The sequence below is a fragment of the Myiozetetes cayanensis genome, unplaced genomic scaffold (genome assembly GCF_022539395.1).
Source record: "Myiozetetes cayanensis isolate MyiCay16 unplaced genomic scaffold, myiCay2020 scf5-8, whole genome shotgun sequence".
Classification (NCBI taxonomy): domain Eukaryota; kingdom Metazoa; phylum Chordata; class Aves; order Passeriformes; family Tyrannidae; genus Myiozetetes; species Myiozetetes cayanensis.
Window position 1 is genome coordinate 75042235 of NW_026087742.1, and position 18567 is coordinate 75060801.

General features: G+C 36.8%; 1 protein-coding gene across 2 annotated transcripts in view; it reads left to right on the forward strand.

Moving 5' to 3' along the window:
- GPC6 (glypican 6) overlaps positions 1–18567 on the forward strand; it is a 756668-nt gene that overhangs the window by 400487 nt on the left and 337614 nt on the right. For both annotated transcript variants that reach the window (XM_050334036.1, XM_050334037.1), the window contains exon 3: positions 10756–11147. In XM_050334036.1, the coding sequence (XP_050189993.1) occupies positions 10756–11147 (392 nt within the window). The remainder of the gene's footprint in view (positions 1–10755; positions 11148–18567) is intronic.

Here is an 18567-nt window from a genome sequence, read left to right on the forward strand (position 1 = left end):
GCAAAACAATTTAATGCTGAACCCTGATGTAAAAGTCACCTATTGGAAACACATTTCTAATTATATGATTTGTAAATGTGGGAGCACTTGAAGTATAAGGCCATGTAGGCTACATAAAATTATAATGTACTTATGAAGTTTATTATTATGAAAAAGGAGCACTGTGATTAGTGTCACCTAATATGTAATACACCTAATGTTTTCATTTTTCAGAAGTTATCAGTGTTTTATTGTGAGTTTGAAAGTCCTTTCACAGTTATTTAGGTCCTTATAAGAGAATGTTGAATGTTGTCTCAATTAAAAAACAGAAAGTGTGTTCTCTCATTGCCTTTTCAAAGGAATCCCTATTTTTTCAATCTGTACTGAGTTGTTTGGCCCCTATTCCTGTCCTATGTCTGATATTTCTCCCAAATAATGAAATATATATACATTAGGGAAACTAGTAAAGAAATAACTTATTAGATAAAGTTTACAATCATTTGTTTTGCTTCTGTATCTCACCAGACCACTAAAAACTTTAGTCTTTCAGATAATGCAGTAGTGGAAGCCCTAAAATCACTTTATCAAGCAATAACACATGTACTCATATGTGTATTAAATGAAAATACTAACCCTGATCCTGTGGGGATGATATAAAGCTCAGGCTCCTGCAGGATGTAAAGGGCAGCCTGCATTTTAGAGCCCAAGCGAGACTTCTGATCTAAAACCTTCTTTCTGTCCCTATGAAGAACATAAAGGCAGAGCTGGACCAGGGCTTCATGCCAAGGTTCTTTGGTTGGGTATTTGGGGTGAAGCAGTGTGTAGCCTGATCATTCAGTTTTTGGGATCCTTGTTCTGTCCGTGTGTTCAGGGAGATGGTTTTGATGATATCGATAGACTGTATCTGAGAAACATCTGGGTTAAGTTTAGCTCTCTTCTTATCACTTTCTCTCTTTCTTTCAGTTGCCAGTTCCCTGCTTTTCTATCTTTTCTCCAACTATTTTTGCCCTCTGTAATTTTGCTTCCCTAATTCACCTGTACTGCCTCATTTCTGCTTGTCTGTTCTCCCATATTTTAATGTTTCTGCAGTAGCATAGTGCAGGAAAAGAAGTACAAGGTCTTTAGTCAGTGTGGGTCACCCTGGCCCCTTTACTGCCTGCTGCCCAGTAGGACTGATCAGCTTTTCAGCTTTTTCTTCAAATCTCATCTCAGAGGGCTGTAATTCTCAGATTTACATTATTTGTATGAAAAAAAACCAGTTGGGGTTTCTTCCCAAATGTGCCACAGCATTAATGTTATGGCTAAACAAGCTGGAGAAATACCCAAATATTACACAAGGAAATAGCATCCAGTAGTAGTTTTGAGGACCTTACCACTGAAAGTGACCCAGAATATTCGCTTCAGTTCTGGCTCAGGATGAAGCATTGGGCAATGTAGTGTGAAGAATTACATCTGTCTGAGGGAGGGGAATGAAGACTGTATGGTAGGGAGAGAAGACAATTAGGTCTCAAGACAGCAGGGAAGATGGAAAAAATAGTAAATAGCAGAAGGCCTGGAAGCCCAGTGACTTCTGTGCAAATCCCCCCATCCCCCCAAAGACAAATAGAAAAGCCATACAAAAATCCAGAAATAGGTTCTCAATCTCATAGCTCCTACTGAGCCACACCTCTTCCTTTGTCACAGAACCATAGGAAGAAGTCAGAGATCTTGTTTGCTTAGCGAGTCAACAGCGTGGGGTGTTATTAGAATACTATTGTCAATATGTTCAGTAGATTTAGCAATGAATGAGCAGACCAGAAATGGAAGCACAAAACTTTGCTGTCACTACATGGACATATCCATTTAGATGGAAGCATCATATGCAATACAACAGCTAATAAATGGAAACAATTCCCCAAATAAACTTAACCTAGGAGATGGAAGGCCACTGTAGTTTAATCAAAGGAAAATTAGTTTATACTGTTAAAAAATCTAATGTAATCCTAAATATATACCAATCTCGTAAAGCTGTTTTTTCAGTTCATCATACCATATCTTATATCTAAGTTTCTTTCTTACTGGAAAGCTTTCCCACTAGACACACTTGCAAGAGAAAGAAACATTTCTGTTGAGAAGGTAGGTCAGATAAAAATCAATCATGCAGCATCTTGATCCAGTGAACTGATGTCTGTAGATGAAGATTTGTGTTGGCTTTAAAGCTATTCAAATACAGACTTCATTTTTTAATCCCTGATCTTCGAAACATGGAGATAGGAAAGTTTATTGATTTCACAAAGCTCCACTGGGGACCCAGGGTCTTTCTAACAGCATATAAATGTGGATCCAGGATCTGACAGACTGTTTTCTTCAAAGCAATAGATCTTTTCCTACATTTGTAGCTTCTTTGAGGCCAACTTTATTAGCCTCAACCTTAATCCTTAACCTTATATTTAATCTAGGGTTTTATGCATTGCCTTGTTTTAAGTCACTACCCAAATCTGATCTATAGGACATTACTCCTTAACTTTCCCACTATCACTTTAGGAAAAGAAAAAAAATCATGCCTCTAGCAGAGAACATTTAAGTTGACTTCATGACATTAAGTTAACTTAATTTGATGCCATAAAACTAAAAGAAAGTTTGCTGCTTCAGTGAAGTTTGACCACGTAGCTCAATTTACAAGCAAGAAATTCAATCACACCTCTGTATTATTGCAGTAACAAATAGTACTGTCCTCAGTGTCCAATTAGCCAAGAAACAACTGGGAAACCAATGTGAATTTAATACTGCCTAGCCTTAATGGTGCATGAGGTTCTCTTGAGTGTAGATGTGGAGAAATTGGATAAGCTCAAAAATAAGTAAATTTTCTTGGAGGTAGCTTTATATTTTTTGTTTGTGGTGCTAAACCATAACAGAAGCTATTAAATTCATTCAGAGGTGTCTGGAAAAACAGTCAACATGACTTCATTACCTCTTAAACTACAGACTTATATACAAAATTGATTTTATGTACATAATAATTTCATTATGAATTCAAACTTCAAACTACTCTTACAGCAGGCTTCTGCTGGTTAGTTCAAAGAGAAGTCTTTGCAGATATTTCAGTAGTATCTTTCTAAGACTTAACATCTGAAGAGGTGTGTTTTTTTAATGTAATATACTGATTTCTTTAAAAGTACTAAAATGAGCCTTCTTCAAAGAGAGAGAAAGGTGAGATGAGATGGAAAGGAAAACTGCAATGGATTAACAGCGCTTACATTATATTAATACAACTGTGTTTTAGCTCTCTACACTTGGAACTGTGACATGAAAGTAGCTGCAGTTCTACTTTTAAACATACCGTGGTGCACCCACTCTGATCTGTTTAAAACCTGTCTTTCCACACTGAGATCCAGGACCTGCACTTCCTACAAGGTACTTCACCAAATGGATTTAATCCAGCAGATGCTTCAGAAAACAACTCTGTAATGAAGATTAATAAAGCCCAAGAAATGGTTTTCAAACACCTCAATCACAGTTCTTCACTGTAGTCTATTTTACTTAAAATGGGAGAAACAAAAAAAAAAGTATTCTAGAGTAGGTGAAGAAACCCTCCTCAATGCCACACGTGCCTAAACCCAGGCTGAGATTTCTGCCTCTGAAGCACAGTTTCCTAGTGTCACTGGTATCAAGTTGTGGCTGATCACCCCATGGAAATAAAAGTCTATGAAGATTTCAGTGTTTTCCTCTGACCAGCAAAAGCCTCCTTCCTGGCAAATGGCTCCTGCCCTTAGTCAATTCAAACTGTCTACTATGAGAACAGATATGAGGGCAAACAGTGACTTTGGGGCCACATCCTTCCCAGCACACCACCTGTCCAAAAATTGTCTGTTTTTTTTTTTTTTAATTTATTTTTTTGACAGAATGTATAAATTATCCTGGTTTAAATCAATTTTATCTGGATTGTAGCAAGGCAGTTTTTTCTTACTTTCCCCCTTTGTCGTCTGGTCCCCCTTACATTTCCCTGTATTAGAAGTCAACAAACTTTTAATATGTTTAGAAGATTGCTGTAGAATATAGGCATGGCAAAGAATTTTCATACGAAGTGTTAGTTGGTAAATCTCCTTAACTGTTGAACTGGATATTTAATAGCCTCTAGTGGTGCGTAGTGAAAAACAGTACAGTCTCTATATTTTAAAACAATTGTTGCACTGAGTCCCATAGTTTATATATTGTTAATATAATTTTCATGAAAGCTTTAAATGTTTTTCAGAAGAAACTGTGGTGACTCATGAATCTTTCACGAGGTGTTATGCATTTTTATGAACATATGATGTAAAATTCATCACTCTGAAATTCACAGATATCCATGAAGTGCTACATGTCTCTCTTTGGTCATGGATATTCATGACAATACTACTGCTGTAAGTGTTTAAATGTCCGTTCATAAATATTCTAGAATGTAACCTTCTGATGCCATGTAAAATTTTGCTTACATTTTCTGAGTACTTCACTTGGGCATTTTCCACTTGATAATGAAAGCAGAATCTTCAGGGACAGTTATTGGTGTATATATAAATTATGTGTAAAACTATCTCATTGCTTTGGTTTTATTTCTAGCATTTTCTATCTTTGTTATCACTCTAAAATCAATGAATTCTTTGAGGGCATCTTGGGAATTTCAGGTTTCACATTTATAGTAAAGGATACATCATAAGTATAAAGCACCACGTGCAACAGAATATGAACTGAGATTCTAGAGTGCAGTAAAGATTTCAAAAAGTGTATGTTAATGTCTGATATTTCTCATGTGAAAGTGATGTGTTTCAGGTAGTATCTGTACAGAATCAATGGCAGGATCAAGTATCCTTTTTATACATACTCAAGTGTTGGTAAATGACCTTTTGCAATGAAGAAACAGTAAATTCAGCATTTAAAGGTTGCATCTGCATGCCCTGAAATTGTTGATAATGTTCTCATTGATTTCAGTGTTGCAGAATAAAGTCTTATAGGCCTTTATCAATGCATGTAATCAGCTTTGAGTAGATGACAGATCCTTTAACTCTATATTAATGTTCATTTGTACAATAGTTTCTTTGTGTATGGGCATCAAATAATGCCTTAAATCCTTCCTCAGGTTAGATTCCCATTGGGATAATGGCTTTTAATGTATAAAAAGCAGCATAGCTTTTTTTCTGTTTTCCTGCACTGGCAAACAGTCCCACCCAGCCCATGATAGATGTGCTTGTGTTTCATCCCCATCCTCATGTCCCCATCCTCATGTCCCTCATTTCAGCACAGAACAGTCCTGTTTGCATTGTCTCCATGTTCCACAGTGGGCAGTGGTAAAGGGTGAAGCCTCTGTGGTTTTCTCTTCCCCTGGGTCTTTTTCCTTCCCTCCTTGCAACAGCCTGACCCATAAGGCAGAAAAAGTCATGGACTCTGGACAGGAGTCAGGGAGAAGATTGCAGTGAATTATCTTCTATTATCAAGTCTTGCTGTAGTCTGAGAAATTGAGGGATTACGGAGAGAAGAGAGACTCTCATCTTTACTGTCAACCTTTGAGATTGCACTGGCTTTTTAATTTAGTATTATCCAAAACATTTCTTAATATCTTGATATTTACAGGTATGGGACCTTCTAGAAAGGTGTCAATATCCATTAACAGCTACATAATTTCACATGTAGGTGATTTTACCCAAGACATAACCAAGGATGTAAATCACCTATTGTGAAATTTGTGATTATAGGGCACATTTAATTATCAGACTTGTATTTCTCATATTTAAATGCTATGTATATATATTCAAAATTAGTTTAAAAAGAAGAGCAGTTTTCAGCAGACCTCATCACACTGCAGCTTTTGTTTTGTCTAATGGGAGCTGAAATTTGTTTCCCAGATGAGGCTGTTGAGTGTTTTTAAAGGTCAAAGCTACAAGAGATTTTTAAAATTAGTTATTCAGGCTTACTAAAAAGTAATACCAATGCACCAGTAGCCTTATGCATACAATTTGTTTGCTCTTGAATATAAAACAAATGTAATGTCAAAACCAGGGGAAAAAATCATCTACTGTAAGTATTCTCCTTACAGCAATTTTTTTCTCAATCATGAAGTTAAATTGAGTTCTTTTTGTTCTGTAAGGTTAGTTATTGTTAGAAGAAAGTCTCTGGAAACCTAAAGCAGTTGGAAAATGAAAAAGCATGGAAACCACAAGAGGTTGATTTCACTTGAATTTTCTTGAGATAAATCACACCGTTCACTAATTGATGTCATTGTGGAATATCTTTAAGAAAAGAAAAGAAAAAAAGAAAAAAAAAGAAAGAAGAGAAGGGAAGGGAAGGGAAGGGAAGGAAGGAAGGGAAGGGAAGGGAAGGGAAGGGAAGGAAGGAAGGGAAGGAAGGAAGGAAGGAAGGGAAGGGAAAGAGGAAAGAGGAAAGGGAAAGGGGAAGGGGGAAGGGAAGGGGAAGGGAGGGAAGGGAAGGGGAAGGAGGAAGGAGGGAGGAAGGAAAGGGGAAAGGAAGGGAGAAGGAAGGGATGGAAAGGAGGAAAGAGAGTATCTGTACCTAAAGAACCCCCAAAGGACCTCTGTGCCAGAAACCATAGTCACTTTATGTGAATTCCTATTTTCTTCTTACGATCACCCTTATCAGGACTGGGAATTTAAAGAATGTGCAATGAAGTTAGGTAACCAAAATCCACACAGGATGTAGATACATGTATACCTTCTCAGTAAATGCTTCTTAATGCTGAAGAGCTCTGTGCAGCTCTGCTGGTTTTCTCTCAGTTAGGAGCAAGACTTTTCTCTCAGTTAGGAGCATGTCCAGCATATCGGATGCACCATAGTATGGCATTCAGGTCTCAAGTTCTGCTAAAAAAGGAAAGATGTGCAGAATATATGGTAATTAAATGAAATTGTCTGTTCTTTGGTCTTAAAGCTCATGCATAGTTTTGGGTTTGGGAATCAGACAACAAACTGTTTCTACCTTTTTGTGTTGTCCTACAGTCAGATGTTGCTTTTGCTTAAATTACAGATGGAAAAGAAAATACAGGGGAACTTATCAGACTGGGAATGTTCATAGAATATCCACTCAAACATAATACAGCATTGTGTCTCTAAAAATTGCCTCTAGGTGTTTGTGCATATATTTTGTTGAAGGCAATTATTGCATCATGTCATGCTGCAATATTATCCACAGTCTTGATCCAATCCAGTATGTCCAACTTGACTTATGGTGACAACTAGTCATCACTTTGGAATTAGGCTAGCTCCCATGTTGAATTGCACTATAACACTAGTTTACCTATGTAAAAATAGAGTGAAAATGTCACCTTGCAGTTGACAAGATAGTATGACAGCTAAGAAGACCTCTTTTTTAATCTGAGCTGCACCGACCATTCAGTAAGAGACTCTAGCAATTCTGTCCTTTCACTTTGTAACTGTGTTGTCTTATCATAGATAAAACATTTAAAAACAATTCACACTTTGTTTGCAGAGACTGCTACTGTCTATCTTGCATCCTAAATTTACAAATATTGTTTAAAAATGAAAAGAGTGTGATCCATGGACTGGATACTTTCCATTTAAGCCTGTATAGAGCATGTAATGGTTTGAAATAGCACTCTTCATCTTTTCAGTATCTCAATGTGCCTTAGACCTTATTTACTTCCAACTACCTCACAGAAGTGCATAGGCTTCCTTAGACTCTCTGGCTAATAAAGGAAATCTGAAAAAAACATGCTTGTAACATAAGACATATCCAGGACATATACTGTCATAAAAATGAATCATCACCTAAAATGAGGAAAAATTATTTCCAGCATTAACACTGCTCATGACAGCCTATTTTGGCAGCAAAAAAATTTCACAAGATATATACTTTAAAACACTGTACAATTCTGTTTTATATAGATCCTCCTCTCCCACCCAGTACTTGAGTGCCTTCCAGGAGCACATTAAGTAATATGACTAATGTATGTCTCATCTTCATTCTTTTACCTTGAGCTGAAATGTTACATTATTTTTCAAAAACTACCTGCAAGCTGATGAAATATCATCTTTGCAATGAACATAAAATTTTTACATCACTTGGAAGACCATGGAAAAATTCAATCTCTGCAGAAACACATACAGTTTCTCCTGACATAACTGAACAAGTAGCCAGCTGTGTCAGGACAGTTTTTATACATAAGCATTGCAAAGCAGACTCCTTTCTTGATATATGGAAGTTTTGGGGACTAAAAAAGTATGCAATCATTCACAGTACAACTAATTTTTCTGAATGGGAGTTGATTGAGAATTCACTAATTAGTACAACATGGGAGATCTCTGTCTGGAAGTAAAAAGGTGTCCAATTCTGTAGTTGTTGATTTATTATTCTGATCCTGCATAGGGTTACTGATGCAGATAGCTCTCTTAAACTAACTGTCTTTTGTATCAGGGTGTACGGAAGGTCTAACTTTTTAATGGCATAATTTACCTTAAGCAGCAGCTCTCAAAGACTGGAGACCTGTAAGAAGACTAAAAATTAAATAAATGTACTGCTATTTAGAAGACATTAACTCTCCTACAAAATTAATATGTATGGTGTCACATTTGGAATAGCATGAAATTTAAGCTTGTAGAGTTACTGATAATGTTTGTACCACAGTATAAATAAAGATTGTGACCAGCATGGACCACATGGTTCTAGATGCTGCACAAGCAGAGCATAATTGTCTACCCTTCTTAGTTGGCTTCCAACAAACTAACTGGGAAATTAATAAATAATAGCTCTAAACAAAGAAAGAGTGGGCTGACAATCTCAGACACGGAATGTCAGCAAACTCAATTAAGCTTTGCTGTGACTGACTTATGCAATGGCATGATCTTCTAAGATAAATAGTGGGATTCACAGTATGGCTAGGAATTGTGAGGAGCCATCATGTGAATTGCTTATAGCATCCTCCCAGCATATACAGCCATTTTTGGGAGAGAAGACAAGGGGCCCTGATTCACTGTTTTCGTGACTGTCTTTCCCACTTGTCGTTCAATTGCACTTCTGTGAAATCCCGGCTCCAAACTTAAACCAAAATTTAATTTAAGCCCCAGGTTCTCTGCCATCTTTTTTGCCTTCCAGACTGTGTGGCTAGAGAGCTACATGTATTCAGCAGTGCAGTGTGCATTATTTTTAGAAGACGAAATGCTGGATGCATGAAGTAGTAATCAGAGTGATCCAGATGTCAAAGATACCACCACATCGGGCTTAGCAGTGAAAAACAGCTTTGTTTCGCTTTCCCTTAAACAGAAGACTGAAGGTTGTAGATGTCAGATTATTCTATTCAGCAACAAAATTTTGATGGGGGGCTGTCTTTCTTTAATTTCGTTTTTGTTTTGGTTTTATTCTTTTCCTACATAAACTATTTAGCAAAAGCCTCTCCTTTTCCGGATGGAATTTATTCCTTATGAAAAGCCATGGTTTTAATGACAGTTTAGACATTCATATATTTATTAGACTGTATTTTCCCTTTAATAAATGCTTTGATGTAGTTGGTATGCTCTTAATGTTCTCTGTATATATTTTCATAATAACCCCTTTCCAGTTATCTGAGAGACCAAAGACTGCAACTCTGCACAACTTCTGCCAAAAATAACAGTTTCTTTTCTTACTGAGTCCTGGTAGACTGGCAAACAGTGTTTGGTGGATTCTGCTTTTAGCAGATCACGGTTGCAAATTCTCAAATTTAATGTGGTTTTTTTTCTTATGTAGTCTTAAATTCCATCCTGTCTTTATCATGCAATGGTTCTGTAGTAGGGCACTATGTTAAAAGACTATTCACATTGTATCATTAGCCAAGACTCCTTGTAAGGAGTCATCACATCACTACAGTTAGCACACACAGTTGTGTCTATGGGCAATGGCCACAAATTTAGCATCTGCTATCCCAGAGTTGGTGTGTGAAGAGTCCTGCATCACTGCAAACCATTTAATTGCAGTAAATATAAGTATTTTGCCAAAGGTTTTGCCCTCTCTACCTTTCTGTCTGCAATGCCCTATTTACAGGCCACAGAAGTTATAGAGCTCTTTTCCAAAGGTGGCTTGAGGTTGAGAACAAACCCTATAGGAAGATGGAATCTTCTGAAAAGCAGAAGACACTGTGCCCACTTTGGTCAACTGTGTTTAAAGAACTGTTGTATACACTCAGTGATTTTTTTGAGGAAAACCTAACTGCCAAGAATCTGAACAGAAGAGATGATTACATATTTCCACTGTATTCCATGGGCTTGGTTTCCAATAAGAATAATTTCCACAAGGCAAAATTTAAAAGTAGGTTTTGATTTGGGCCTGGGTAGATAAAAGGCACAGAAGCAGTAGTCTGAAATCCTTTCAAAAAAACTTTAAGGTCTGCTCTTCCAAAATAAACAACTAGCACAAACTGAAATTAGTAGGCTGGTTGTGATATGATTGGGTGGAGGGTTTAAGCACTGTTTTTCAGTAGAGTAAAAAATTATTGAAAATACTGAGATTTTCTTAGCATTACCTAGACATGTAACACTTTTAAGAAGAATTCTTCTCATTTCCTCTCAGGTGTCTTTCAAGTTCTCTTCAAGAACATTTGCAAATAAATATTTAGATTTATTTCTGTGGTTTTCTTCTACATTGTAAAAAATTTAATCAAAACAGAATTTCTAAAATCATTAAATTTGCAGTTAAATCAATATATTAATGACTTTACTTTTAGCTTAGAATATTTGTATACTGGCTATGGAGGATGCAGTCAGAAAACCTTTCGTACCTTACTGTTACAACTGTTAACACCTGCTTTTTTTTTCCCTGCAGAGTTTTTCCGAGAACTTCTGGAGAATGCAGAAAGATCCTTAAATGACATGTTTGTCCGGACATACGGCATGCTGTACATGCAGAACTCTGAGGTGTTCCAGGACCTCTTCACGGAGCTGAAGCGGTATTACACAGGAGGCAATGTGAACTTGGAGGAAATGCTGAATGATTTCTGGGCTCGGCTGCTGGAGCGGATGTTCCAGCTCATAAACCCCCAGTACCACTTCAGTGAAGACTACCTGGAGTGTGTCAGCAAGTACACAGACCAGCTGAAGCCATTTGGAGATGTACCCAGGAAGCTGAAGGTTCAAGTGACTAGAGCCTTCATTGCCGCACGGACCTTTGTTCAGGGGCTGACAGTAGGCAGAGAGGTTGCGAACAGAGTATCCAAGGTAATCTAAAATCAGGGTTTTTTTAAGCTTGAATTTGTTCTAAACTTTCCAGACAATTGAAATCTGGTTGTGTGCTTTTTTTTTTTTTTTTCCCAATGTGAGGCAGTATGTCTGGTTGTTTTTTATGTCCACGATACACCCATCCCAAGTTTATAAATAGAGGCAACAGTTGTTTTTAATTCCTTCTGGGGATATTAATGCAGTACTGACTGACTCAAAAGCATTTCTTTGTGCTTAGGACACAATGAAATACAAATATAGATCAATGTTTTAGCATGGTAGTGATTGTCATTTGTAATTCAAAACTGGCTACATATGTAAAAGATGAGGATTATGATCAGAATTTAAATGTTTCAAGCAAATTTATACTGCTGTTCATTAGGACAGTACAGCCCTCACAGCATTCATTCATCATGCAGCTGGGTGATGGATTTTGTTAGAAATGTCTAGTCATGTTTCTGATGAGAAAATAGACAACTAGTGACACCTCTGGAGCTTGAGCTTTCCCAAAGGATGGTTTGACTCACATTTATTTTAGTCTTGATTATTTATCTATGCAAATATTTGTGACGATTATAATCCTGGAGGGCTTCACATAATTAAAGCTATGTAAGAAGAAAACACACACAAAAATAACTCATCTGGGTACCACAAATACGCCTAAATTACTTTTTCTTGTACAGTATTTCAAACTCAAGTATATTTTTCTTAAATGCAATTCCAACTGCATACTTGTTCTGTGATCTTGCCATTTCACACTCCTGATAGTGTGTTTGGACCTTGAATTCTGAAATGATCTAGTGAGATCCACTGTGACATGCTCAAATACTCACTTTTGAACAATAAGTGCATGAATGATTTTGGTGGTTGGCCCATCCAATACTTTACCTCAAGCAGACTGTCTCATTTGCTTCATTTAAGTCATAGCTGGAAGGTAAGGTAGAGACAATATATATTGTACAGTAGACTTCAATTCAAGCACTCAAAAAGATGAGGCTTTCTATACTTTTCTTAACCTGTATTATGTGATATTTTGCAATTACAAATTGAGAAGGTACGGAGGCAGAGAAGGGCTCCATGTCATGAAGGGAGAACCTGATTTTATGCCTCGGAGACTGCATTGAAGAAAAAAAGTCATTTTGCACTTAAAATTTGATGAGTGAAATATGTGATCCTGGTTAATCAACTAGAACCAAGTCTCTTCCTCCCAGTTGCATTCCTGGGCTACAGTGTTTTCTTCCTTTGTTTTCTGGCACTACCAGTTCTTGCCGTCCTTTCTGAATAGTGGCAGAACATCAGCATGAAATCCCAGACTGCCTAGTCTGACTGGGGACAGATACAGCTTTTTAACCTCCAAGGGTTCAGAATCTGCAGCCCAGATTTCCTCTGAAGAGCGACGATATCCCCATGGGTCACATTTAAGTGAAAGTGCTGAACTCTGATGTCACTGTTGTCAACGGGTACTGAGTCTTGCTGCATTAACTGCATCAGACTGTAGTGAGTAATTCATGTAATACATGTATAATTTGAGAATCCCTCACAGATTAAGGTCTGAACTGTCTGCTGAGATGTCACTTTCCCTGTGTATGTACATGACTGTACAGAATGTGCAGATGCCTACTCTCTCACATATCCAGGAAATGTTTTCATCTCAGCCTCTGGGTTTTGGCTACATAAGCTCTTTCAAGAACAGGATTTATCACAAGATCACTAAGTGATCCTATGATCCTATAATGAGAACTACTAGCTCTGCAGTCATAAAGTGGGCTTTTTGTAGTGTCACTTGAAGATGATAACAATAGCTCAATAACACTTCTGGTTTTTTTCTTTTAACATGAAAGCAAGACTTGAAATAATCTTTAAAAGGGCTCAGTGGTTTGGTGCAGGATGCACAATAGTGACACTCTATTAGACTGCATCTAGAATACTGTGTTCAGTTTTTGGCCCTTCCTATAAAAGAAAGACATTGACAAACTGAAGTGAGTTCAGTGAAGGTGACCAGCATGATCTCGACTGGATTATTTGTCCTGTGAGGAGAGGCTGCAGGACTGGGGCTTATTCATCCTGCAGACGACAGTGCTTTGAGGGCACTTAGCAGTAGCTCCTGGACTGGTAAGGAGGTCATTAAAGAAATGCCGCAAAGTTCTTCACAGTGGGGCATGGTGTGGTAGGATGGGCATGAATTGAAGCATTTCTCCTTGTCCTATCATAGCAAGCCCTAGTAAAAATCCCATCCCCATCTTTCTTATAAGTCTCCTTTAAGTACTGGAAGGCTGCTAATAAAGTCTACCTAGTTTCTCTTTTCCTGGCTGAAGGACCCCAAATCTCTGAGCCTGTCTTCATAGCAGAGGTACTCCAGCCCTCTGACCATCTTTGTGGCCCTCCTCTGGACTCAGTACAACAGGTCTACATCTTTCCTATGCTTGGGATTCTAGAGATGGATGAAGTAGTCCAGATGGGGTCTCATGAGAGCAGAATACAGGGGCAGAATCACCTCCCTTGACCTGCTAGTCATGTTTCTTTAGGATCATTACCCTGTGATCTTATCAGAAGATTAATAAAATGAATATTTTTTATTAAACATAGAATATACTTTGATTGCAAGACTAATTTTTGTATTAAAATCTCAGTGTCTGTATTCATTCACAGAGCAAATGATAAACAATCGCTGGTTTTGGGACTTTGTGTTACATGCAGCCTAGTGATACAGATATGAAGAATCATAAGTGGCACCAAATGTTCAAGATTAATAATTTTCCTGTGAAGAGGCTGTGATTATTCTGAGAACAAAGCTTTTATGTTCCTATTATAACTGTGATCTTCATGCTGGTTTATCTACTATAGAAAATGACAAATCCTTTTCTTTAATTTTAAAAGACTACAACCGTTTCTTGGAGTTAGAATATAACTTTGCAACCAAAAATGAGACAGGTAAACATCTTTTGTTGCTGTTTTGGAAGTCATCCAGATTAGCATGGATTTCATTCTCATTGTACTCTAATATTGAGAGATTCTGTGATAAGGATGCCACATCTGGGTAAGTCAAGAGAAACAAATAAAAGAGAAAATTAAAAGTGGAACTGTTGGAGTTCTTTTACAGAATCATTTGTCCATTGTCAGCACTGGTTGGGAACAGAGGGGGATCTTTTAGCTGCAACATCACAAGCTTAAAAGATTTTTCCTTTCTATTTGTGGAGCCATTATCTCACTGAACTGCCACTGACATAGAAAAATGTTGAGCCTACACCTTAAACACCATGAGGAAGAGATTCACTAACGAGAAAGTTGATAGCAACATATCCTTTGGGCCTTTAATTTACTTTCTCATTGTCTTCTGGACCATTTCTGTGGAGGAATTGGTGGGTCACACGTACAGAAGGATATTTTTCCCTCTCTAATGTCAGGGACACATCCTTTTTAAAGATTTCTCTTCAGAGAGGATATAATGTCTGAAAACACTGCAGTCAGTGCATTCTTTGTGAAGGAGCTACACTCCCCTCTTTTTCAAATTAAATATGCACTCAAGCACACTAAAAGTAGGCAACATGTATAGCAAACGTTTTCCTCTTATAGTATTGTTTTGCAATTTTGTAATTTTCTTCTCAGTGACATTGTAATTTAACAAGTCCCATTTGGATAAATGAGGAAGGATTGTGCTTAGGACATCTTATTTTCGTATTTTTTTCCATTGTATTTCAATTGTAAGCAGTCATAGTTGCTTCTGTCTACTTGAAGTTTTATTACGCCATTTTAGTTGGACAGTATTTTTATAATCTCAAAGTCCAATTACAGTTCTTAATTTTCAGAGCTTTTAATTTTTTTTTATTTCTCATTCTAATGCATTAAAAATTTGTTAGTGTTACATTGCTATGCCGCTTAAATCTCCACTCAATGCAGTATATTTCCACTGGCTTGAATAGACCGGGTCAGTAAATTCTATATATGGTTTAGAAAGCTGCATATGCAAATAACCTAAAAAGTAATTATAGTATTTCCTAAAGTGATACATTTAATTCTTAAGATAAGCCTATTTATTCATCAATATAGAAGAAGCCTAGAATGTCTCAAGTAGGAAGGGAAGCATAAAAATCATCGAGTCCAACTCCCTGCCTCTCACAGGTCTGCCTAAACTAAACCATATGACTGAAAGCATCACCCAGACATTACTTGAACTCCAACAGGCTTCATTCCATGGGGAGACTGTTTCAGTGACCAGGCACCCTCTCGGTGAAGAAACTTTCTGTAATGTCCAATCCGAACTTGCCCTGATGCAGCTTCAATATATAGTATTCAATATACAACATTGGAATTGCCTTTTTGGGTACATCAAAGGTACATCAGTTGATTTTGCCTTAATGCCTAGTAGTTTAAAGGTCAGCAGAGGAGCAGAGTTCTCAACTAGCGTATTTTCTTAAGCTGTAGGAAGGAGATGTTTATGGACTCTTTGAACTACTGGCTCAGAAATTGGAAAAATTTTCTACCGCCTATTTTTCCAGTAGTTTGTCAGATTCTAAAAACCTGACTTTTCTTCTTTGTTACCATTTGGTAGGGGAAAAAAAGAAAGTGTGCTATCCTTTTCTTTTACTCTGTAAAAATAGAACATATTAAAATGTTACTTGTTTTTAATTTATTAAATTTTTCTTAATTTTTTTTTTCTGGATAAAAGAAATAAGTAAAATAAATAACCAAACAACCAAAAACAAAACCAAACCAAACAAAAAAACCCCAAACAAAACAAAACAAAGCAAAAACAAAAACAAAAAACACAAACAAAAAAAAAAAGCAAGCCAGCTGTAATTCAGTATTTAATTTTAAACTAGAGAAACTGCTGAAAATATTTCTTAAGTTACTGCTATCTGTGATTAGCAATAATGTGATAGAAAAGATGTACGCATACTTTTCATGTTCATCTTTTACTATGTCTGAACTCTGGATACTTTGTAAGAAAATAATGCTAAGTTATTCTTTCTGACTCCAAACAAAGCATTCTCAGTAATCATAATACTCTCTTTGAACTGTCACTGAGTTCCAAGGGGAGAATGTAAGCAAAAAAACATGTGGGGAGAATAAAAGAATTAAAATTTTTAAATTGAAGGGTCTATGTGATTTTCCAGAATATACGATTCCTGAAATACTTTCCCCAAATATATTAATAGCTGAGTTACACAAATTTTAAAGTTAATTCTATTGGGATTTTTTTTTTTTCATTAAATAAGGAAGTGTTCTGGACCAAACGTGGCATATGTAAAATAGAATTAGTTCCCAAGAAAAGATTAAGACTGAAGCTAAGGGTATTTCAAAAGATAATCTAAACATCTAACCAGCGTGAAAAATTGCCAAAAATATTGTCCTAATTGGTAAGGGCAGTGCTGGTTCTCTAACATGGGTGTTATCCCTTTTGGTTGGCATTCCAACCAAAGGAAATATTTCCTGGAAAAATGTTCTCTACATTTCTTTTAATTAAAATATATAGAAAACAGAGAAAAGCACATTTTTTATATTCCATGAGCATAACTTCTCAAGTCTGACTTTTGCCAGTTTCATGTGTTAACCTGGGTAAATTCACGAGAACATGTAAGTTTAATAGGAAAACACAAATAATGAAGAACAACTGGTCAGTCCTGTTCAAAAGCACAGCCATTAACCAGCTGTCCATTACCCCACTGCTGCTCAGATCTCTGATTCAATCCTAGGCAGACAGTTACATCTTCATTTTCTCCTGCACTAAATCTGGCTCACTAAGAACAGCAACTGGGTGCAGAGTATTTTGTCTAGAGTGATTGAGGGTTTTAGTTATTGTTTGCTAGTTCTGCTTTTCTCTAAGTTTGATGGTTTTGTGGTTTGGGGTTTTTTGGCTGATTTTAGCACCTTCTTCCCGTTGTATACTGGGATAAGGACAAAAAGAATTGTTAAGAGTTTGGCTTTGACTTTCACACTTGCAAATTCAGGCTAGTGGCAACGAAAGTAATTTTTATACCATGAGTAAAGTGAAGCTTAGCTGAGGGGCATCATTAAGAGCAGTTAGTGATTTTGTTAGTGGCATAAACATCAAAGATTTGTGACCTAGGCACTAAGAACTTATTTCATTAATACTTTTGAATATTAATTATCATTTATTAAAAAATAAAAAGAGGCTGTTACAATACTTTTTTTCATTGTGTGGCATAGGCTATATATCTCCTTCTTTTTAAACCAATTAAAACCATTCATCCCCTGAATATTATTAAATTATGTTAATATCTGACTTCTTATTAGGAACCTGGTGATATATGGGCAAAGTGAAATAAATTCAGTAACACAATTATAAGGTTAAACTCAAGATAAGTAGTGAAAAGCAGTCTTTAGTAATTGCCTGTGATTACTTCTACTCACAGAATGCCAGGCCACTGCTTTTCTAATATGCTGAATCAATATTCTTACAAACTCTGCTTTTCATGGTTTATAAATAAACATTCAACAGTTAGTGAGAGACATAAATAAAGGCCAATATTGAATGACACATTGATTCAGACTGTAATTATTGCAGGGGGGGAGGGAATATGACATGGTGATAAGTCAGGTAATTAAAGCCAAAACGAATTGTACTTTGAAGCTGGAAAATGTGATTTGCAGGGTGTGACAAATAAAGAGCTATGTGTCTTGTATATTTTAACTTCATTGGCTGAAGAGATTTGGCATGTTAAAGCCAGAGAGGGAAAGGAGATCTAAAAAGGATTATATTTTTCAATAGAATTTAATCCTTAGTTCAAATTGTTGGTTTACAAACAGCTCAGCTGAGCAAGCATAGCTTTTATCGTTGCATTTGTGTCTATTGTTTTAAGGTTTTTTCAGTCATTCATTGTTTGACTTTTCACTGAGTTGATATATCTTTCCAAGAACTGGATCATACCATAACATGAATGGGGACACATTCTTTTTTCCTTTTCTTGTCCCTTGATGTTTCTCAGATGGGAAGTCCAGGGATTATCCAACCAGGGAGTTTCAGAGCTCTGAGGTGTCTATAGCGCAAATGCAGGAGTGAATTGTATCCACACTGGAATGCTTTCTGGGAAGTATTCTTTGAGTTGAGGTTCTTCAACTGTGCAGGTTATCTTTCCTCCTTTCTTGGAAAAAAAAGGCATATAAACTGATCTAGTTAATTGCAGACATTTCATGGAAAAGTAAAACAGATGCCTTCCAGATATCGCAGACTTACTGCAGGTGCACCGATCTATTTTCTGGTTTGTGTGCACTGGAAACATCAGATGTTCCAGAAGAGCAGCTCAGAAGAAAAGGCTTAAAATGAAACAGCAGCTTCAACAAAAGGAAAAAGGAGGTAGGAAGTCTGCAAAAGCTGTGGTCCACATTCTACCTATTAGAATTGTTACATATAATCCAGCCTGGCCTCTCTGTTTCATAGGTCCTTAAATTTCATTCAGCT